At 50.7% G+C, this 22,542-nt stretch overlaps 4 protein-coding genes across 4 annotated transcripts in view; 3 read left to right on the top strand and 1 right to left on the bottom strand.

Moving 5' to 3' along the window:
- Positions 1 to 347: 347 nt before the first annotated feature.
- On the bottom strand, positions 348 to 5,629 carry LOC111152177 (proteasome subunit beta 9). Its single transcript, XM_022510545.1, has 6 exons — positions 5,521 to 5,629; positions 3,476 to 3,543; positions 2,602 to 2,733; positions 1,816 to 1,945; positions 1,451 to 1,592; positions 348 to 912 (listed from the first exon to the last, which is right to left on the bottom strand). Exons 1-6 carry the CDS (start codon positions 5,548 to 5,550, stop codon positions 785 to 787), a joined length of 630 nt encoding a protein of 209 aa, XP_022366253.1. The 5' UTR covers positions 5,551 to 5,629; the 3' UTR covers positions 348 to 784.
- A 311-nt stretch (positions 5,630 to 5,940) lies between these two features.
- LOC111152176 (transporter 1, ATP binding cassette subfamily B member) lies at positions 5,941 to 13,891 on the top strand. Its single transcript, XM_022510544.1, has 11 exons — positions 5,941 to 6,739; positions 7,215 to 7,329; positions 7,473 to 7,603; positions 8,377 to 8,582; positions 9,019 to 9,216; positions 10,235 to 10,363; positions 10,519 to 10,707; positions 11,305 to 11,478; positions 11,720 to 11,882; positions 12,392 to 12,528; positions 13,304 to 13,891. Exons 1-11 carry the CDS (start codon positions 6,142 to 6,144, stop codon positions 13,514 to 13,516), a joined length of 2,253 nt encoding a protein of 750 aa, XP_022366252.1. The 5' UTR covers positions 5,941 to 6,141; the 3' UTR covers positions 13,517 to 13,891.
- Positions 13,892 to 15,061: 1,170 nt separating this feature from the next.
- Positions 15,062 to 18,359, top strand: LOC111152369 (proteasome subunit beta 8). Its single transcript, XM_022510884.1, has 6 exons — positions 15,062 to 15,233; positions 15,980 to 16,127; positions 16,292 to 16,403; positions 16,855 to 16,984; positions 17,354 to 17,558; positions 18,034 to 18,359. Exons 1-6 carry the CDS (start codon positions 15,087 to 15,089, stop codon positions 18,120 to 18,122), a joined length of 831 nt encoding a protein of 276 aa, XP_022366592.1. The 5' UTR covers positions 15,062 to 15,086; the 3' UTR covers positions 18,123 to 18,359.
- Positions 18,360 to 19,756: 1,397 nt separating this feature from the next.
- Positions 19,757 to 22,542, top strand: part of LOC111152449 (transporter 2, ATP binding cassette subfamily B member) — a 12,886-nt gene continuing 10,100 nt past the window's right edge. The window contains exons 1-3 of the mRNA XM_022510945.1: positions 19,757 to 20,306; positions 20,745 to 21,245; positions 21,336 to 21,451. Of these exons, the coding sequence (XP_022366653.1) occupies positions 20,753 to 21,245; positions 21,336 to 21,451 (609 nt within the window). The 5' untranslated portion in view covers positions 19,757 to 20,306; positions 20,745 to 20,752. The remainder of the gene's footprint in view (positions 20,307 to 20,744; positions 21,246 to 21,335; positions 21,452 to 22,542) is intronic.

The raw sequence follows: 22,542 nt of genomic DNA, 5'->3' as shown, positions 1-22,542 counted from the left end.
CCTGGGGAGCCCATTATGATTTCTGTTTAAATATACCTCTTAGCTGCTTACTTAGGAGCAAAATGACATTGAATATTCAAGCTGTAAACCACCTTAGAAATCAACATTTGACAGAAGAGGAAATGAGGGCTCGCAAAAGGGGAATAATTTGTCCCGTCACTTGGGAAGTACATGGCAAAGCCTGGACCAGAAGTTAGCCTGTTTAGCTAAATAGTTACTCAGGTATCTGCTATTAACTTCCTAATGTGTTGGGCTAATTATCGCAGATTTCCAGGAGGACATGATATACGAAGATTGAAGGAACGGAAAGTTTTATGTGTTATGCGGGAGAGGAAGGGCATATGGTGAAAAAAAAAAAGCTAAATCCCATTTTTCAGTTTTTGAATTTGCTATGATTTTGGTTAAGGAACTTACTTTTTCTAAGCCTCCATCTGTCCGTAAATAGACATAGTAGTCTAATGTATGAAGGTTTTTTGTTTGGGTCATAAAAGAGAAAGCTTATAAGCATGTAACTAATGCCTTGCCCAATGTTTTCATTGTTGTTATTATTCTTTGAAACTCACAAATCCTGAAATTTTACGCACTCATCACGTATTGACCTCTAATGTGAATGAACACAGCAGGGAAAAGGTATCTGATATCTGGGAGGGAAGGAGCCCCCTCCCCTCACCTCACCCCAGTCACCTAAGCTTTATCTCCCTGAGCACCCATTTTCCATTGATCATACGGGGTTCTGGTCTGAAAGAGTTTATTACAAAATGACGAAGGGAGGTCTGAGGAAGATTCACTCGTCATAGAATTTCGGCAGCTCATCACCCAAGATTACTTGATGGTCCACACCAGCAGCTGTAATAGTGACCAGGTAGATGACGCCCCCGCTAGAGCCATCCCGGTTCATGGCCAGAGCGATAGCTGCAGAGTTTCAGGGTGGAGAGGGGGAGAGAGAATGACTTAGCTTCAGGATTCTTTACATTCCTCTCCTGCTCATGTGCTTACTACCACTCTCAGGCCTCAAAACCCATCTCCTAGGGACACATACCAGGCGGTGTGCTGGTAAATCAACTTAGAAAAAAAAAAAAAAGCCTTTAGATGTAACATCTCCCATTATCCGTGGTCTCAAAACTCCCACCAGGATGGATTTCAAGTTGCAAATAGTTAAATAAGCAGCTCATGAGTTCTTGCATGTTTAACAGCCAGCTCCAGCACGCCCCTGATTCTTACAGTAACTGTATACTTTGATTTGGGGTACCCTGAACACTCCTCGTGTCTGCCCTGGGTTCTGGAGTCCCATCTCGTCTAGCATTGTCCTGCTCCCTTTCCCTCTCAAAGGAGTTCCAGTTTAGACATTAAGTTAAATGGTTGCCCATGTATTCCTCATCATGTTCCTCACCCTCTCCTTCCTTCCCAGGTTTAAAAACCCTCCCAGGTACCCTTCCATGCAGTCGGTTACCATTCGTGGTGAAGCTCCTGCACTCCTCAGCGGACATGCCTGGTTTATAAGCTGCATCCACATAACCATAGATATAGGTGCTCCCAGAGCCACCGATGGTGAAGGGTTGCCGAGTCAGCATTCCTCCCAGGGTTCCATACACCTGGGGGGGCATCCTCAGGTCAGACTATGGAAGCACCAATCCTCTCCTTGCCACTGAGACAGGCAGGGTGTCTCCGTGTTCTGTGGTGAGCCCCCCATCTCCTACTCCCATTGGCGAGATTATACTCTGTTTTTAGAGGCGGTGTCCTGGGAACTCACTGCCGGAAGGATGTAAACTCTGTCTCCCCCGATAGGGTAGAGGGGGTACATTGGAAGACATGCACCTGGCCCCCGTCCCGTCGGTCCCAGCCGGCTACTATGAGATGCGCAGACAGGTCCTCCCGATACTTATAACTGATATTCCTCACCACGTTGGCAGCAGCAAGAACAAGAGGAGGTTCTTCCAGTTCCAACCTAAAGGGAATGTTAGTAAGTGTTAGTAATAGGGGTCAATATAACTTCCTGAAGGGCCACCCTCCTGTGCCATTGCCATCATCCCTGCCAAGTGACATGTGAAACCTGAAACCTGTGGTTGCAATAGCTCAAACTCCAGGGGGACTAGTCTCACAGCACCCACTGGTAAGAAAATTCAACATTTCCCCCCTTTCCTCCATCCCCATCCTTTCCTTACCCATCCCCCAATTATATAACACTTTGCTGCAAGGGCCGTGCCCATGTGGGTAAAAGCAGGTAAGATTTACTTCTGCACCAACGACCTTGGTTTCCCACTGGGTAACTTCCTGGTATATGGTGGGTCACATCAGCATTTTCTTTCTCGTTATTCATAGTGGGACAGAGATTTACAGTGTTCAAGCCCTTTTCACGTATATCATTTGATTCTCAAAATAACTGTCAGGTGAGGTAGGGTAGGTGCTGTTAATTATCTCCAGTTTACAGAGGCAGAAACTACATTGGGGCGTCAAGCTCCAGTTCAAAGCTAATAAAAACAGGAGTGCAAACAAGAATTTTTCATTTTTCATTGCAGTGCTCCTGGAATGGGACACTGTCTCAGGCTTCGCGGGTCGGGAGAACTCTGGTGAATGTGGACTGAGGACCCCAGAGCTTCATACCCGTGGAGTTCCAGTTGGTAGGCGGCCATGTCAACCATGGCTTGGGCATCAGCAGCTGAACCAGAGAGCGCACAGAAGATGTGTTGGTGCAGCGGGGACAGCTTGTCAAACACTCGGTTTACCACCGCCTCTCTGTGGGGAATGGGTCAACAGTCACCAACATTAGCAATGCCAGAATTTTGGAGGTTAATCATCCAGTGTTTCTCAAATTTATCTGACAAGAGAACAGCCCTGGAGTCCATGAAACTTAATACTTGGATTAAGACAGGAAGAAAAAAATCATCTCAAATAAATGAAACACCGCAAGTTATCAAAATTAGACTTATTTCCGGCTTAGATTTTATAGTAAAACAAAAAATAGTAAATTAAGAATCATGTTTTTAAGCAATTTTTCTTTGTTGTACCCATCTTGAGGAAGTTATGTGTTCTATGGGACATAAAGTAAGTAATATCGACCTAATCCCATATACTCATTTTGCATATGGGGAGACTGGCCAGGATGGAGGAGACAAAATTAGTTCAACATGTGCTGGATGAGAAACCAGAATATCTGCCTGGCAGAACCACCTTTTCTATCTCTAAATATAGATGGAAGGAGGGCCCCTGAAATCTTTGTGTCTTACCTCTTTCTCATACCCTATTCTTTTATACCCATTTCTGCAGGGACAGGCCACAAGCATTCAGGCCTCAGATTCTGTTTCATGAATTCAGGGACCGAAGCACTTGCCCAGTATCTCATTAGAGGGCATTTCTGAAGGTTAACTCCATTTCCGCAAAGCTCCACTTTACCAGTCTCTTCATGAATGGGCAAGAAAAATCTGTATTTAGGGCCATTGGCTTCCTTCCAGAAGCATTCACCTTGACTGGTACTTACCCTGCAGACACTCGGGAATCAGAACCCACCACAACACCTCCGTCAAACTCCACTGCCATGATGGTTGTCTGCAGACAAAGAGGATGGAACGTCAGAGCAGGGCGAGACTTGATTCCCTCATGCTACAGATGAGGAAACATCCCCAGAGAGGTGAGGTGACTAGCTCAAGATCATACAGCAATTTAGGCCAGAGCAGACTCCCAGTACAGGCTATCTCCTCTATACTCCCACCTTCTCTGTCTCCTCTCCCAGCTGCAGGGGAATGTCACAGCCAGCTCCTGGCACAACAGAGAAAGAATCCTATCCCTGGGCTGTAGCCTTCCTAAGTTGAATCCTTCCCACTATAAAAAGAGAGGTGGGGATGAGGTTCACAGAGGCAGACATTTGGCTCAAGGGGGTGCTTCCAAGCACTGGCGGAAGAGGCAACCCTACAAGTGAATGACCTCTGCCACATGTGCTCCTAGTGTGTGCGGATGTGTACAGACCCAACACAGAGCAGGTTGCTGTGACCTTGGGAAACAACCTCAAGTCTTTCTTTGGCCCCTAATTCTCCACCCCACACCCCTTAGCCAGTTTATTAAACAGCAGAAATATCAAGGGGCGCGGTGGCTCACAGGGCCATGCATTGAGGAGGGAAGCAGCCAGGAACACACAAGATGGTTTAAAATAAAGGTTTCATTTAAGGATTTATTGATTTTTTTCTTTTTTAAAAGTAGGCTCCACACCCAGTGTGGAGCCCAGCGTGGGACTTGAATGCAGGACCCTGAGATCAAGACCTGAGCTGAGATCGAGAGTGGGTCGCTTAACCAAATAAGCCACCCAGGAAGCCCTCATTTAAGGGGTTCTGATCAAGAGTTCAATAGTCACCTCAGCAGCCAGAGGAAGAGAGCTGTATCAGGAGAGGATTTGCCTAGAGAGTTTGAGCTCACTTTTTCAGGTCAAGAAAGGAAATCAAGGAAAAGAATTAAAGAAGGTGAAAGGGATAAAGCTACACATTTTCTACTCCTGTTGAGTTGGAAAGAGCCTTAAAGGTCCTTGGTTCAAATGCGGAAACTGAATTATGGAGGAGGCGGTTGACTTGTCAAGGTTACCCAGAATTAATAACAGACTAGGACTAAAACCCGGGTCTAACTCCCCTGTTGTTGTGACTTCTGCTTCCCATTTCCCACTGCTCATCAGATTTTCTACCTTACAAATGGTTTTAGTGCATTCTCATCACTCTGTAAGTCCGGACCCCAGGGCCATTGCCCAGAGCGCGCTGTCTGACATACTGATCTACCGTGAACTGAGGGCCACTGAAAAAGGGCAGCCCTATTCTAGAGGTTATTCCTCCAAAACAAAGCTGCACCCAAGCCAAGAGTGGTGGCATAGTTTAGGAAGAGAAGCCAGCCGGCCATGGGCTGTGGGCAGCCTGTTGCCCAGCCTGGGCAGGCAGGTGGGAGTGAGAAAGAAGGACATAGGGAGCTGCACATAGCAGTTCCTGAGCCAAATGGGAGCCTTTTTGGATCAGGCTGGGGAAGGACAACACCGTCTCACAAGGAACCCCCATTATCAGAGCTGCGGCTATGAGTTACCCAGCGGCCAATTTATCAAAGGTCTGTGTGATGAGCTGTCCCTTCTCAATCAGTGCCCATATTCCCTTCGCCCCAGCGCTGTCCTACTTCACCCAGGGCACCATTTCTTCATCAGTCTGCACCTTCTCCAGCCCCCTCCCCTGATTTAAGCAGCTCCTCTCTCCAGTCCGGAGTTGAAAGCGAAAGCGCTTTAGAGCAGCTTCCCCTTGACGTTTTCAGCTAAGAGCCAATGCACCCCCTTCTCCACTTGCCTCGCGGGCCCAGTCCCTTCGTGGACTCCTGTAAGAACCCCTTCGGAATAGAGGTGCCCCGTCTTCATCTCAGGGCATCTCTACAAACACTGGCTGCTACAAACTACCTCCTCACTCTTTTAGTCACCGCTAAAACACTTCTCGGAGTTTCCAGCGTCCACCCTGTCGCTCTACCGCCTGCTTCCACCTATCTCCTAAACCTCTGGCACAGACTCCTTACCCCAGTGCGGACTTCGCCGCCGCGCAACATCTCGGTGCCGCTTGCAGCCTGGGGCACTGCTCTCCGACGTGGGACTGCAGGCAGCGCACGCCTCCAGCCCCGCGCCTTCCCCACGCCCGCCAGGGGGCGCCCGGGTCCGCTCTGTGAGGCCTCGCGCCCGACGCTAACCTACTTGGCACAGATCTGCCCGGAGACAGGTGACGAAAGAGGCTGGGGTAAAAACGTCCCGGCAAGTGGAATTAGCAAAATGAAGCAGAGATAGCAAGGAAGGACTAGTGTGCCTGATGGAGAAGGTGGAGCCGCAAGTCCGCTCCCTAAAACCTCATATCTGATTTCCACGCCCTCTCCGAAAATAGTCTGGGCTGGCCACCTCCTGCGCGGGGCGGACCTACTAAGCTGCTGCCGCTTTCGTTTTCCCTTTCCGAGAAACCGCCCGCTTCAAGGAGCGCGGCCAGAACCAGCAGGTCCTGGGACTTTCCGGGATCCCCGCCTCCGGCCGCCCTGCCCTCCTTTCCCCGCCTCTCAGCGCCCTCTCGGGTACAGCACCCGAGTCTGCGGCCCCGCGCGGACAGCGGGGAGTCCCAGGCCGGGGGTGCGACCTCCGGCAGCACCCACGCGCCCATGGCCAGCTCGGGGTCCCGCAGCCCCTGCGGCTGCCTCTGCTCGTCCCGAGCTTCCCTGGCGTGGCTGGGGGTAACGCTGCTGCTTCTCGCCGACTGGGTGCTGCTCCGGGCGGCGCTCCCCAGAATAGGCTCCGTGCTGGTCCCCGCCGCGCTGCCCCTGCTCCGGGTCTGGGTGGTGGGCCTGAGCCGCTGGGCTGTGCTGTGGCTGGGGGCCCGTGCTGTTCTCGGGGCAACGGTCGGCTCCAGCAGGAAAAGCGCAGGAGTTCGGGGATGGCTGGCCGCTCTGCAGCCATTGGCGGCGGCGCTGGGCTTGGCCCTGCCCGGACTTGCCTTGTTCCGAGAGCTGAGCTCGTGGAGCGTTCCCAGGGCTTCCGACGGCTCTCCGCTCCTGCACTGGGGAAGTCGCCTGGATGCTTTCGCCCTCACTTACTTGGCAGCAGTACCCGCAGCCGCCATGTGGCATAAGCTCGGCGGACTTTGGGGACCGAAAAGTCACGGGGGTTCAGGAGACGCGGTGCGCCGGCTTCTAGGCTGCCTGGGTTCAGAGATACGACGCCTCCCGCTCCTGCTGGTCCTGTTCGTTCTCTCCAGTCTCGGTAAGAGGGACGCAGGGGCAGAGAGGGACGGACACCAGGGGCCTGGGCAGGAATCACAGTAATAATGGTCAGTGAGATCGGTTAGTGTGGGTTCTGGGAAATGTGAATCAGGGGAAGGCGACCGAGCTCTGGTGGTGAGAAGACTCGCTCCGGTGTCAAGGAAAGAGCCCTGGACTCCGATGCTGCTTCAGGCGTTGCTTCACTAGCCACCCTGGGCAAGTCTTTTCTTCTGAGCAGCACACCCTATAACCTCTGGTCTCCCTATGAAACCTCTGAAGGTCCGGTGGGGCTCAGGGTTATGAGTTACACGGTGCGGGTGGAGGGCTGGGTTCTCAGTGTCCTCTTTCTGCCTGGGCCCTCCAGGATACCGGTGACGGTTCAGAGGAGTGGGATGGGGGACGGGCCCCCTCTGCTTGGAACTGATCTGCTTAGACTTGATATCTGTGACTGACCTCTCCCTCCTCTTCCTCTCCAGGGGAAATGGCCATTCCGTTCTTCACCGGTCACCTCGCCGACTGGATTCTCCAAGATGGGACAGCCTCTGTTTTCACACGGAACATAACGCTCATGTCCATTCTCACCATAGCCAGGTCTGGGGGCTGAAGATGGAAGCCTGAGAATGGGGGGCCCTGAAAAAGAGGGATCTGGAAGCTGGGGCTGCTGTCCAAAGGGCCCTTCTTTGGGACTTCTCTCTGTCCCTGGAACAGGGCCTGATCCTTCTCTCTCTCTCCAGTGCAGTGTTGGAGTTCGGGGCTGACGGTGTCTATAACAACACCATGGGCCGTGTGCACAGCCGCTTGCAAGGAGAGGTATTTCAGGCTGTCCTGCGTCAGGAAACAGAGTTTTTCCAACAGAACCAAACGGGTGTGTCATGAAACTCATTATATATCTGTATACTCTTTATTTTCCCCATATATCCTCTTTTACTTATAACCTTGATCTTTCTCTCTTTCTCTCACGTAGACATTGTCATTTCTTATTCTTGATATACTTTGAGTATTATATTCTTTACCTTCAGAAAAACCTAGCTTTTCCATCTAAATTTCCATAAATTTATCCTTATGTGTATACTCAGATAAAAACTATAGAATTTCAAACCTGGAAATTTTGAGATCACGGAGTCCAACTCCCTATTTTGCAGAGAAGGAAGCTGAGGCCCGGACCCTAAATGCTGAAACTGGCATGGGCACATATGGATAGGGGTGAGCTTGGGGATAGAACGCATCTCTTGGTTCCCAGCCGAGTGCTCGGTAGAGTTTTCTGGACTGCTTTCTAGCAGCACTCTTTTTCTCCAGCTATGTTATGTGACCACCTTAAGCTCATCTCTGTGCTCTGTGTGAAGCAAGGTTATACATGCTCTTTAAGGGATAGAAACTGTCAGAGAAATGGAAATTCACATGGGCATCAATTTCCTTATAGTTAAAATGAAAATCTTTGGCCAGGTTTTTCCTAACACTCATTCTCACAGCACTGAGATCCCCAAACTCCCCTATCCCCCTTACTTCTCTTCCTCAGCCTCCTCAGAACACCCAGTTGCTGCCCCCTTTCCCCTGGCTCCTCCCCCTGGCTGGTTGCTAGTCCCTTCCACCACTCTGAGCCTCTCATTCATTCACTCTCTTCTCTTCAATGCCTGGCAGGAGCCATCACTTCTCGAGTGACAGAGGACACCTCCACGCTAAGTGAGTCTCTGAGTGAGAAGCTGAGCCTGCTGTTGTGGTACCTGGTGCGGGGGCTGTGTCTCTTGGGGCTCATGCTCTGGGGGTCACTGTCCCTCACCATGGTCACCCTGGTCACCCTGCCTTTGCTTTTCCTTCTGCCTAAGAAGCTGGGAAAATGGCACCAGGTATGTCCAGGGAGCTGCCTCACCCTACACAGACCTTCATTTCCTGGAATGGGTGGAATTAATCCCTCTTAGATTTCTTTCCTGGCACCCTCGCTGATTCCCTGTCTTCACCTGACCCCCTGTCCCTGTAACCCATGCTCCCAGATGGCTCAGTGCTGAGCTCCATACTGTCTGTGTCTTCTCTTCTAACTTCTGCCCACGATCTGTCTTTGCAAACATGATCACCAGTCTTGAGATTTCGATCCCCTGTGACCCTTCTAAATAATTTCCTCTGCTCTGTAACCCTTTGGTATCCAGGAAGCATAACTGTGCCCCTTTGTCTTTCCTTCATTTATCTGCCTCTTCTCACCTTTAATCTCCAACTAGGTAACTCAGGTACTAGTGTCCCTGATGGTTTGCCAACCCTGTGCGACATCTCTTGTCCGTGTCTCCACAGGTGCTGGCAACCCAGGTGCAGAAATCTCTGGCAGAGTCCAGCCAGGTGGCCATCGAGGTGCTGTCAGCCATGCCCACAGTCCGGAGCTTTGCCAGTGAGGAGGCTGAGGCCCAGAAGTACAGCCAGAAGCTGCAGGATATGAATACCCTCCATCAGAAGGAGGCTGTGTCCTATGCAGTTAACCTCTGGACCAGTAGTGTGAGTGCCTGTATATGAGTGCCTGAGATGCCTTGACTCCATTCCCTTTCCCGCACGCTGCCACCATGGGGCAGTGGTTGGTTCGGTGTTCTCATCCTAGCAACCTGGGCTCAGTTACCCTGCTCATTGTTCCTAACTGCCTCCCTCTCTTTAGACCTGCCAGATGGCTTCCTGTCACCACGGAACACAGAATCCTTCCAGCCCCCTTTTTGGGAAGGGGCCATGTCTTCCAGTTCCGGGGCCTTCCTTTGCCTCTCAGGCAGAACTCAGACATAAAGTTCTGCAGCTGGCCTGTGTCATGTTGGGACTGTGAGAGCCATGGCAATAGCAGAAGCCAAGGATGAGGGGCATCTGCTCCGTCATTGAAAGAGAACTGGAGCAGCATTCAGAATTTCCTGCCTTGATGCTGCCGTTTACTAGCTCTGTGATCGTGGGCTAGTAACTTACTTTCTCTTGAGACTGTTTGCCCACTTCATTTTATTTTTTATTTTCTGAAAAAGATTTATTTATTTGAGAGGGAGAGAGCATGGGCAGGGGAGAGAGATAAAGAGAGAGGAAGCAGACTCCCTGCTGAGCAGAGAGCCTGACAATGACTTGGGACTCTGAGATCATGACCTGAGCTGAAACCAAGACGTTCAACCAACTGAGCCACCTAGGCTCCCCTGTTTCCTCATTTAGAAAAGGGGGAATGGCATAACCTTGTTTATAGGGTTCTTGCTATGAATAGTAGATGACATTTCATTTAAAGCCTTTTGTGAAGAGTGCTCTGCAAACAAGTGTTCTTCACGCAAGGTGATAGTGGTGATGGGGAGAACAGTGATGACTTCTGTGGTGTAGCCGAGCAAGACTCCATGGAGCCCCCATGGTGCACGCTCCCTGTCTGGCCGTGGAGCCTCCTGCTGTTCTCTGGCGGAAAGGGACTTAGTATCTCCAAACTGCTAGTGCGTCTCATACTTTGCACCACCTTCCCCCTGAGGTTTTTCAACCACAATCCCTTTTCTCCATGGTCTCTCCACAGATCTCAGGGATGCTGCTGAAGGTGGGAATCTTATACATCGGTGGGCATCTGGTGACAAGTGGGGCTGTAAGCAGCGGGAACCTTGTCACGTTTATTCTCTACCAGATCCAGTTCACCACCGCTGTTGAGGTGAGAGCCTTCCATTTTCACTCCCTAGTGCTTTTCCTTCTTAGGTCCCATCACCGTCTTTGTCACCTTCCTTCTGTTCTTTACCCTTCTCCTATCACATGGCCCTGGCAAGCTGATGTGTTCTCCCCTTCGCTATACTCATACCTCCCCTGCAGGTACTGCTCTCCACCTACCCAAGTGTACAGAAGGCTGTGGGCTCCTCAGAGAAAATATTTGAATACCTGGACCGGATTCCTCGCTGTCCTCCCAGTGGTGTGTTGACTTCCTTAAACTTGGAGGGCCTTGTCCAGTTTCAGGATGTCTCCTTCGCCTACCCAGACCGTCCAGATGTCCCAGTGCTGCAGGTATAGCCTACCTATCCTTATTTGTCACCGGCCTCGCTCATCTCTACCATCCTAAACTCTCTTCCTGTCTTTGGCCCGCTTAGCATGAGGTACAGATAGATCCTTCCTAGCCCTTCAAAGGCAAAGATGAGCCCCGTCTGCTCCATACAGCTGCCCCGAACTCAAGAACTGGTTTGGATTTTTAAGAAGGATGGGAGAAGAGGCTCTCCGGGAGGAGGGTCTCACATCCTAAGGAATTGCTGAAGCAAAATGTCTCTAGTCTTCTATCTTTTCCTCTTCTTTCCATTTGTCATTTAGAATGTGATTTTTTTTTTCTTGCTTTCTCGTGACATTTGATATCAAGTGTGTGACATAGTGGTGTTTGGTCTCTGCTCTGATTTTTGCCCAATTTTCCGTCTCTGTTCCTTGGGGAGCTATCATCCCTGAGGAACAGAAATTTATGCCTGTGGGAGGATAGGAGTTGCTGTATTTCCCCATTCCCCCCCAGCCCCCTTTCTTCTCTGGGCTAAGACGTCATGCTATGTAATAAGACAATGGCAGTCTCAAGGTTAGAGGCCTTAGTCTGTCTCTCATTTTTTTGGATTCTCTGACCTCCAGGGGCTGACATTCACCCTACGGCCTGGTGAGGTGACGGCTCTGGTGGGGCCCAATGGCTCCGGGAAGAGCACAGTGGCTGCCTTGCTGCAGAACCTGTACCAGCCCACCGGGGGACGGCTGCTGCTGGATGGGAAGCCCCTTCCCCAATACGAACACCGCTACCTGCACACACAAGTGAGCAAGAAGATGGCGGCGGTGTAGGGGGTAGGGGAGGGGACATCAGTGAACACCCTAACTGAGCGTTCTTAAAGGAGGACCAGGGAATGACAGATCTTGGGTGGAGATGGGGTGTAGTCAGGAGAGAGCGTGTGTAATTTTGTGATACACGTTCAACAAAGATTTTGAGTCATCAGTCTCTAGATAACCATACTCCTGTGTTCCTTGTTCTTTGACTCTTCATCATATTTTGTCCTAGGTGGCTGCAGTGGGGCAAGAGCCACAGCTATTTGGGAGGAGTTTTCAAGAAAATATTGCCTATGGCCTGGTCCAGAAGCCAACTATGGAGGAAATCATAGCTGCTGCAATGGTGTCTGGAGCCCACAGTTTCATCTCTGAACTCCCTGAGGGCTATAATACAGGTGCCTTTCAGCCCATATCCTTACCCAGACATCTTTTTTTTTTTTTAAGATTTGTTTATTTGCTTATTTATTTGACAGACAGAGATCATAAGTAGGCAGAAAGACAGGCAGAGAGAGAGAGAGGAGGAAGCAGGCTCCTACTGAGCAGAGAGCCTGATTCGGGGCTTGATCCCAGGACCCTGGAATCATGGCCCGAGCCGAAAGCAGAGGCTTTAACCCATTGAGCCACCCAGGCGCCCCTCACCCAGACATCTTTACCGAGTCCTTTATTCTGTAGTCCCTTCCAACCCGCTGACATCAGTTTGAAGTTGTAGGATCTTGTTCCTCTGGCTTCTTCATGCTCATATCCTCAGAACTCGGTCGCCTTTCCAGAACTTTCCCCATCCAGCTGCATCATCCATCAGTCCTTGGTGTGTGTATGTGCACGTCTGCGCCCGTGGGCACACACAGGCAAGCACGTGGAGGCACGTGTGGTTATCCAGCCCTCACCCTGGCTCTTGTCTCTGCAGAGATAGGCGAGGCTGGGAACCAGCTATCAGGGGGTCAGCGACAGGCAGTGGCCTTGGCTCGAGCATTGATCCGGAAACCACGTGTACTCATCCTGGATGATGCTACCAGTGCCCTTGACGCAGACAGCCAGTTACGGGTGAGAGGGACATTTTGTTGGTGACTGTATTCCCCCTCCCCCAGTCTCCTTTCCTTCACTCATCCTATGTTATTTATACTAACATAGTTATCCAGATCAGTCCCTGCGATTCTCAGTTCCCAGTAGCTGCCCCCCAAGATGCTTAGAACCAATTCAAAGACACTGTCTATAGACCCTGAATCTCTGAAGCCAAACATAAGAAGACCATCCTAAAAGTATTATTATCAGTTGAGCTTTTACTCTTTTACTATATGCTGGACATGCGATTAGGACCCCTGCATGTATTATCTGACTTGTTCATTGATCTTGAAGGCCTTTGAGCTGGGCATTGTTACCCTCATTCTACTCATGATAAAAAGGGGGTGAAGAGAGGTTAAACGACCCCTCGACGTCACTGAGCTGTGGAGTAGCAGAGCACAGACCCAGAGTCAAGCCCGCCTGACTTGAGTGCTCATGCTTTTTACCACTAAGTTGAATTTCTTCAAAACAGAATATATAATTCCCAGTTTATAGGTAAAGAGGAGAGACTGTTTGATACCCTTTACTCTTTTCTTATGGATTTCACCTCTTACTTTTATCCCACTGTTGCCACCTCATGTAAATAGTCCTCGACAAATCAAAGGTTGGACAAAAAAGCACTTAGAATGAGAATCCTAGACTCCTTGGCAGACTCCTAGACTCGGCAGAGGTGGCAGTGATCCTGGTGAAAGCTTTCCGGGCTCTGGAAACACAGATGTCTCCCTGGGCACTTGACGGAGTCTGTGTCTTTTCTCAGGTGGAGCAGCTCCTGTACAAAAGCCCGGAGCGGCGCTCTCGGTCTGTGCTTCTCATCACCCATTGTCTCAGCTTGGTGGAGCAGGCTGACCAAATCCTCTTTCTGGATGGAGGCACCATCTGTGAAGCAGGAACCTACCAGCAGCTCACGGAAAGGAGGGGACGCTTCTGGACCGTGATGCAGGCTCCTCGTGGGTCAGGAGCTCCAGAATGAAAGACTCCTCTGACCTGCACGTGCCGTCTCCCTCCCTTCTTTTCTCCTCTCTAGTGGAGAATTTGGGAACAAGGGGCTTACCAGAGCTGCACAGTAGGCAACTGCTTCTAGGAGGAGCAACTTCCTAGAAAATAACTCACTAGCTGATGCCTGAAATTCTGCCATGAGTCTTGCCCCCTCTCCAAACTCCTCTTGATGATGCAGATTTCTTGGAAGAAAACAGGGCTTATAACTCGGAACCCTGGAAATGAGAAGAACTTTAAAATATAGAGAGGGGAGAGCAGCTACTTTCCACTAAGACTAAAGTCATATGCTGGCCCATAAACACACTCTGGATTCTTGATATTTATAATAAAATCAGGGTTTTGTACTGTGGTTTCTTGTGTTTTCAGCGCACCAAATGGCTCACCAACGCTTGCAGTGAATTTCTCAGGGGTTTGGTCTCTCCCTCCTTCAGGAGCCTCAGTGCTTCACAGTCCCAAGTGGGCATATTCTCCCTTAAGTTTTGTTTCCTGTGGTTTCCCCCTCTACTTTCCCATGCCCCCATGTCCGCCACCGAGGACGAGCCAGAATGGGATACAGCATGAGTATCCAAGCACTAGCAGCTGCAGTTCGGAGCTCTGGCCTTTCTGAAGGGGAAAATGGAGGGCAAGCGTAGCTAGAGGAAGAGGAAGTGCAAGCGCGCCTACCGATAAACTGATTTTACCAACCTAACCCGCCGCTGGTCCATTCCAGAAGAGCTCACCTGGCTCAGAAGAGACACCCGCAGGGGTAATTTCAGCGTAGTGGGCGGGGTTGTCTAGTAAATCTCTTCCATTCTGGAAGGGCCTCGGTGTGTGACGTCAACAGTTGCCGAGCAGTTTAGGCCAACACAGGTTGCAAGGGGAGGCGGGGTTTGGAGGAGTTCCTCCGCAGTGCTCAGTCGAGCAAGGAGGTGCTGGCAGAAAGGGCGGTTGTTGTGGGTGGCTCTAGGTTAGGGACCGTTGAACCAGGAAAGGTCCTGAGGGACTAAGTCGAAAGATTCAGAGACTGCACCCTCTCCTTGGTGCGCCCCCCGCGGGTGCCGGTTGCCCCACAACCTGTCCTCAAGCCTCACTGCCCCCGCATACTCCCCCTTTCACCCAATTTTATAAAATGATGCTCCTATGAACACCTCCAGGCCCCGGAGGTGAAACAACTCCCAGCTTCTTGCTGATTTGCAGCTTTCTGGCTAAGGTTAAGCCTTTAGAAGATGTAACCCCATACCCACTTCGTAACTGTTTGAGAGGATGCCCGGAGGCGTGTTGGTGTCTCTCACTGGAATCTCAGTACCGAGGGGGCTTTCGAAGCTGCTCCCTCTCTTTTTTCTTTTCTTCCGACAGTCTATCATCACCCATTGTTTCCCCAGCTAACATAACGGCTGAGCAAAGAAGCCTGTCCCCAATATGATGTTTCTGGTCTCCAGCCGCCCACTGGCCTCTTCTTGGAAAGGGCAGGGGGATGTGGAAAAAAAATTCTGGTTCCCTCCCCTCAAGGCTGAGGGCTTTCGCTTTCGCTTCCTCCTCCGACGGTTTCTGGGTCCCAGGCGACAATGGCGTTGCTGGAGGTGTGCGGAGCCCCCCGAGGACAGTGGAAGGATTGCGCTGTCCCGACCCTGGGAAGCCAGTTTCGCTCGGACCCTGGACACTACAGCTTCTCTCTGCGGTCTCCGGAGTTCGCCTTCCCCCGGGGAATGCAGGTTAGGGCTGTAAAGAGAATCCCGGGTGAGGGGGAGACGGGGAGTAGGGCACAGAGGAAGGGAGAGTCCCCCTTGAGACTACCCAGAGGGGGCCATCCTTAGTGAAGGAGAACCACGTCCAGGGCCCCGTGCCAGGGAGGAGGACACGTGGGACTCGGGAGCTGATCGCTTGCCTGAGGATTAGAAAGTACAGATTAGGGCAAAGAGTTAGAGGTGTGGTGGAGGGAGACAAGAGAGCTTTCCAGCCAGCTCTCCCTCACACACGGATCATAAATCACAAAGCCTTTCTCCCGGGGCTCTCATGGGCGGGAAAACCGGGGAACTTTGCTAGCCTCCTCTCAGCCACTCACTGTTGTGCGTCTTGGCTCAATCACTTCGTCTAGGTCTGGGGCATCGCTTCTGTAAAATGAGGATATTATTAACAAAACGTGTTGTGAGTGTTAAATGACCTATGAATGGAAAGAAAAAGCGCATTAAAGTTGCCCTTAAAATGTTTACTTATGGTGAACATTTATTTCCTTTCATATCTATTGTGCTGGAAGATGGAAGAGGTTGGTGCATGTGCTTGTTCTTTTCCTTCTCCCAAGTCAGATCTTGGTAGAGATTGGTTATTAACTGTTTCGGTTATTCATGGTTGGAGAATTTCTTCCCATCTCCTCACTCACAGACTCTTGTGAAACCTTTTCTGGAGACTTGTGTTTCAGAAGTTTTCAGTGCCCCTTCGTCTACCTTTTCTCTCTAATTAGCCCACTGAATTCCTCCAGTCCCTTGGTGGGAATGGTGAAAGGAATGTTCGGATTGAGATGAACCATGGCACTACCACTCTGGCCTTCAAGTTCCAGCAAGGAGTGATTGTGGCAGTGGATTCTCGGGCTACGGCTGGGAGTTACATAGGTGAGTGTGTGTGTGTGTGCCAAGCGGCTGGAATCTGGGGAGCTGGGCCCTTTTCTCCGCAGGAGGCCCACATCTGCATCAAAGCAGAAGCAGATACTAATTTTGGATACACAGGGAGAGCTGTGGGGTGCATCCAACTCTCTCAAAGCTCCATCTCCTTCCAGCCAGCACAAGGGTTAACAAGGTGATTGAGATTAACCCTTACCTGCTTGGGACCATGTCTGGCTGTGCGGCGGACTGTCTGTACTGGGAGCGTCTGCTGGCCAAGGAGTGCAGGTAGGCTGGGTCTCATATCCCCCTCCTAAGCCCAGGGGTCAGTGGTGGATCCTGGAACCCCCAGATCACTGTTCCTCATCCTTTCCCCCGGGGCTAACGTAGCATCTTGGTGTTACTGTAGCATTTCACAAAACAGCCTTCTGTTGATTCGAAAACCTTCTCCCAAATCTCAGCCTGTGCTCTTGCCAATAAGCCAAATAGATAAGTTGTCACTTATTTAGCATTGATGTCATAAACCCTAATGGGATGGTGTCATTTACTAGGATTTCTTTATGTGGTTTAGATACTTTAAATTCCGAATCTCTCCCTGATCCTTAGATCCTACCAAACCATTCTTCTCAAATGCTTATCTCTTTAATTTTTTCCTGCACATCAAGCAGGCTGCTCTCTGAGAGCTAAACTTCTCCTATCCCCTCTGAGTCCACTGCCCCCACCACCCTGTTGTACCCAGGCTGTACTATCTGAGGAATGGGGAGCGTATCTCAGTGTCGGCAGCCTCCAAACTGCTCTCCAACATGGTGTTCCAGTACCGGGGCATGGACCTCTCCATGGGCAGTATGATCTGTGGCTGGGATAAGAAGGTGGGTGCTTTCCATTCTTCCTATTTTCCCATGACAAGTGAGAGACTGATTCCCCATCATACACTCCCACTCTCTCCCTTATAAGATGCGTGGCACGTAGAACACCGGGTTATAGAATTGTTCCAGCATACCCATGGACTATTTCTGGGTCCAGAGGTGGACCATTTTCCCGTAAGCTTGTTCCTTTGGATAAAATAGCTGACTCCAACTTTTTTCCCCTAAAGTTCTATGATTGTTACTAAAATGCTGGTTCAAATGTTCCTGGGTAATACTTATTCTTTTATCTACTTTTTATGGCTCACACTTGAACCTGTATGTTATTAAAAACTCCCTCTCCGACTCCAACGGGAAACTTCTTGCTTCCTGTAGGGTCCTGGACTCTACTATGTAAGCGAAGATGGGACTCGGCTCTCAGGAAGTATGTTCTCCACTGGCAGTGGGAACAGCTATGCCTATGGGGTTATGGATAGTGGCTATCGACCCGATCTCAGTCCTGAAGAAGCCTATGAGCTGGGCCGCAAGGCTATTGTTTATGCCACCCACCGAGACAGCTATTCCGGAGGTGTCGTCAACTGTAAGAGACACACCCTACACACCCCTAGATGGGGAAGGGGGATTTGAGATTGTGAGAGTTAGAGGAGATAAAGTGGTAGGGAAGAATCTTTCTTTCTTTCTGTCTTTCTCTCTTTCTTTCAGATTTATTTATTTATTTGAGAGAGAGCAAGCATGCATGGGGGTGGGAGGAGGGGGCAGAGGGAGAGAAACTTCAAGCAAACTCCCTGCTGAGTGTGGAGCCCCATGTGGGCTCCATCTCTTGATCCTGAGATCTTGACCTGAGACCAAACCAAGAGTCAGACGTTTAACTGACTGAGCTGCCCAGGTGTGGGAAGGAGGTTTTCAGCATCCAAAGAGGGGCATTGAAGTCCCAGTCTCAAGTATGTGTTGAGAGTATGTTTGGGAGTATGTTATTGTCAACTTCCACATAACGCCATGAACAGGAACTTGCTGGAGTGAATGGTGACTCCCTGTTCTTTCTCATCTGCCCACAGTGTACCACATGAAGGAGGATGGTTGGGTGAAAGTGGAAAGTAGAGATGTCAGTGACCTGCTGCACCAGTATCGGGAGACCAGTCAGTAATAGCGGTGGCTGAGCACGCCTTTTCTGGCACAGCCTGGCCAACTCAGGAACCTGGGCTAGTTTACACTCCCCAGGAGAGGGGAGCCTTAACCTGAGCCCTGAGGGAGAGAACCAGTGGGCAGTGTGAATAGGGTGGAGTTTATCCTCTTGTGTGTTGTCTGTTTCAAGGAGCATTCCCCTTACCCCACACTCTGGGTGCCCCACTAAGCTCAATAAAAGAAAATGGTTATAAATGCCTCTGTGTTGCTGCTGAGTGGACTTGGGGCTGGGGCGGTTGTGGGGTGGGGACAGGAAATAGAGAGGCTTTCCCTGAGAACAGACCTGAGCCCCAACCTAAGAAATGGGGCCTCACCAAATATTTCTGTTGGGTTTTCCTTCCACACTCGTCCCTCCATGCGCTCAGGAAGGCCGGTCAAGGTCTGTAGACACATATTTGCCATTTAATTTAGGTTAGGGTCCTTTTCATAGGAACGCAACCTGAAGACTCCTGTGTGGTTCACTGTTAATGGTTTGCGTGTCTGGGAGCAGGGTACTAGAACGACTTGTTTTTGACGTTGTAGAGTCAGATGAAAAAGCAGCCACCTCACTTGTTTATGGTGATTGGAAACGTGGTACATTTACCTCAAATAACATTTTGGGGACACTGGATATTGAATGCAGAGATGGACATTAGGGGTTCAATTTCATGATATGTCATGCTCAATTAATTGCAAGATGACAGGGCCATGACTAAAGAGCACTCCCTCCTTGGAAAGGGAAATATGAGGAAAAAGTAAGCAGGTTAGGAAAATGAGAAAGGCATATGAGTTTTTCTGAATCATGCAAGGAACATGGACAATGTCCACTCTTAGGGAGAGTTAGTTAAAGAAAAAACTTGAAAGCAATTAGCAGCTGAACAGGGAGCTTTTGTTTCCATTAAGGACAGAGTCTCCTTATCTCCAAATCTCAGAATGGCAAGCTTGGAGAAATTTTAATAATCCTCTTGGAATTATTAATTGGAATACACCTTGGAATACACCTCTCCCTTTAAACTAGAAGTGCCTCATTGGTAAACATACCAGTAACCTTTCAAACAGGTGGTTTGGAATCCAAGTGATCCTTCCTTTGGGGGTTTTCTGAGTTGGGGAGGTAGTTTCAACCTGAAGAGTTACTTCTGGAATAAACAAACCAGCATGTTCCATAGGTGGGCTCTGGGTCAGGCAGGACCCATAGAATCCTGTTTACCCCTTAATCAGTGTTAAAATAGACCAGGAAACAAAGTGCATCCTCCTCAAATGCCAGAGGTGCCCCAAGAGATAATCTGAAACACACCGTGGAGGCTCCTGAACTTGTGCTCTGCCCAGGGAGCTGTGTTGAGGAAGGCAGGTGAAGATAAAGAATCAGGACCCTTGGGGCGCCTGGGTGGCTCAGTGGGTTAAAGCCTCTGCCTTCAGCTCAGGTCATAATCCCAGGGTCCTAGGATCAAGTCCCGCATCTGGCTCTCTGCTCAGAGGGGAGCCTGCTTCCCTTCCTCTCTCTGCCTACTTGTGATCTCTATCAAATAAATAAATAATCTTAAAAAAAAAAAAAAAGAATCAGGACCCTTCCGCTCAAAATCTGTGTAAGTGGAAACCTACTGAGGTCCCGGTCAAAGTGTCTGGGACCTTCTATTTAGAAGAGGTCCTAAGTGTCTCTCGCTCAGAATCTGGCTCGGTTTTGATCCCAGACTCTAAAACTGGAGCTGAGGATAGAGGAAGAGGCAGTTCTCAAAATAGGATCAGAGCTCAAGGCAAGAAAATCCAGCGGTTCTCCAAATATAAAACATCTCATTCCTTGAAAGAGCTTTGTTTTAATTAATGAACTTAAAACACTTTGCAGGAGTTTTCTGCTCCAGAGTCATCGCTGCTAAGTGCAAGAAGCTCTGAGGGGCGGGGCGCGTCGCGTGTGCGCCCGGCTTGGCACTGGGCTTCCGCGGGCGGCAGGTGTCGCGCGTCCCCTGCTGGCGGCTGCCCTGCCCGAAGTCAGGGCTCGGTCTAGGGAAGCGAAAGCGAAAGCGGCGGGCGCCGGGACGCCCCCCGCTTGCAGAGGGCCGCCGGCAGACAGAAGGGGAAAACGAAGGAGAGCCAGGGCGAGCCGATTTCAGAGCTCGGTGCTCAGCACGGAGACGAAAGCCCCCCCGGAGCTGCAGTCCCGAAGCCGCCGCGGGTGAGTTCGCGCGGCCCGGAGCCGGGAGCGCTAACCGAAGCATCCCAACCCGCCACCCATTCGCACCCCCCGAGCCCCCGCACCCGGCCCTCTGGCCTCCCGGAGAGTGCTAGGGAGCCGGGCGGGGACCGCGGGGCGGCTCTTCAGAACTCGGTGGCGGCGGCGGCGGGCTGGGCGTAGGGCGGGGGGTGGATCACGGTTTTTTTGTTTTTTTTTTTTTCGTTTCTTTTCTTTTTTTTAAAGGCCGAGGCTCCCTATGACGGGCAGGATGCCTTCTGTCATAAGCCGGCCGTAGTGATGGGCACCGGGGACCCAGGGGATCATTCAGGGTAGGGGTGGGTAAATGGAGACGCTGACGGACGGGTTGAGCGGAGTCGGGGTGGTGAGCATAGGGCGAGGATTGGGACCCCACCTCCGTCATTCCTCTTCTCCCCCTAGATAACACCATGCGGTTCTCTGACCTGAGACCCTGCCCCTTCCTGCTGTTGGCTGACTCGGCTCTCCTCTGGCTGCTTCAGGGGACACTGGGGGCTCTCCTTCCCCCGGGGCTTCCAGGCCTATGGCTGGAGGGGACCCTGCGACTTGGAGGGCTCTGGTGGCTGCTAAAGGTGGGAGGACTCCTGGGATTGGTGGGAACACTATTGCCCCCGCTCTGCCTGGGGACCCCGCTGTTTCTCTCCCTGAGGGCCCTGGTCCCAGGGGCCTTGAGTGCTCCCCCAGTCAGAGTGGCTTCAGCCCCCTGGAGCTGGCTGCTGGCAGGGTATGGGGCTGCGTGGCTAAGCTGGGCCATGTGGGCTCTGCTGAGCTCCCCAGGAGCCCAGGAGAGGAAGCAGGGCCAGGAGAACAACACAGAATTGATGTGGAGGCTGCTGAAGCTCTCCTGGCCAGACCTGCCCTATCTCGTTGCAGCCTTCTGCTTCCTTATTGTTGCCGTGTTGGGTGAGTCCTGAAGGGGGCATTGGGAATCGGAGGTGGGCAAAGGTCCTTGGTGCCAGCATGTTCATCTATTCTCCTCCATACCGCTTTCAGGTGAGACATTCATTCCTTACTATTCGGGTCATGTCATTGACATCCTGAGAGGTGATTTTGACCCTGATGCCTTTGCCAACGCCATCTTTTTCATGTGTCTCTTCTCCATTGGCAGGTAGGTGATGCCTAATGGGGTTCATTTGCTAGCCTCTCATCTTTACGGGGGCTCTCCATTTCCTGACTCTGTTTTCAGATTCTTTAGTACACGAAGCATAAAATACTTAAACCAGAATATGTGTGAAAGTGTTTATTCACCCTTCTGTTTCACACTCTCAGCCACTCTTTCATCCACCCTATTTACCCAACATTATGCTTCCAATCCATACTTGCTACTCTTTGCTGAAGCCAGCTCTTCGGAAGCGACTCCCAGACCCATATTTCTACACCCAGCTCTAGTCTTGTAGTTCACCTGTCTTCTTGACATTGCCATTGGACAACCCACTGTCATCTCACACTCCACATACCCAGACCTTCAAATGTATCATTCTCCCTCCTGGTCTTCTTGAAAGTGGCTCCCTCTTTTATTCCCATGTACGAAACAACCAGGGTCCTAGGCTCCGTCAGTATTGTTGATGCCTTTCTGATGTTCAGACACTAGCCCCACCGTTTTCTGCTTTCAAAGTGTTTCTCCTCTGGCTCTTTTCTGGCCATTCTCATGGTAATTGCTGGAGTTCAAACCCTCCTCATTTTATGTCTGACTATCCCAACAGCCTTCTAAACATGGAAACCATATTTTGTGAAATACTTGCTTCTATCTTTCCCATTTTTCCTTTAAGTTTGTTATATAAATGGTTGGCCTAAGAGGAATTCTCAACTCCAGGGACAACAGAGGTGAGGGACAGCATGTCTCTGGGGCTCCAGAGAAGAGGAGGGCAACGGAATTCATTGCTGCAGTTCTCAGAGTAAAGTAGAAAGGAGGACTTTGGCGTGGGGAGGCAAGAGACCAAGACAGAGGGGGAGGGTAGAGGAACAGCGCTGAAGAAGGTGGGCTCTGGGTCAACCAGAACCGGAAGCTATTTCTCTTGACATGTCTTCGTTTCTATTATGGTCTTCCCTATGTCTAGCATGGAGTGAGCTCCACAGATAACTTGTGATTTTGTATACGTTAAGATTTTGTTCCCAAGTCTAGCTCTCCCTGTCCTGTTTTTCCTGCCTCTGTTTGTTCTTGCCCCTCCCCTTGTCCCCCCCCCCCGACCCCTCCCTCCCC

This window comes from Enhydra lutris, unplaced genomic scaffold, assembly GCF_002288905.1.
Source record: "Enhydra lutris kenyoni isolate GAN:26980312 unplaced genomic scaffold, ASM228890v2 scaffoldscaffold28, whole genome shotgun sequence".
In the NCBI taxonomy this organism is placed as follows: domain Eukaryota; kingdom Metazoa; phylum Chordata; class Mammalia; order Carnivora; family Mustelidae; genus Enhydra; species Enhydra lutris.
This window is presented reverse-complemented; position numbering and strand designations above follow the sequence as displayed.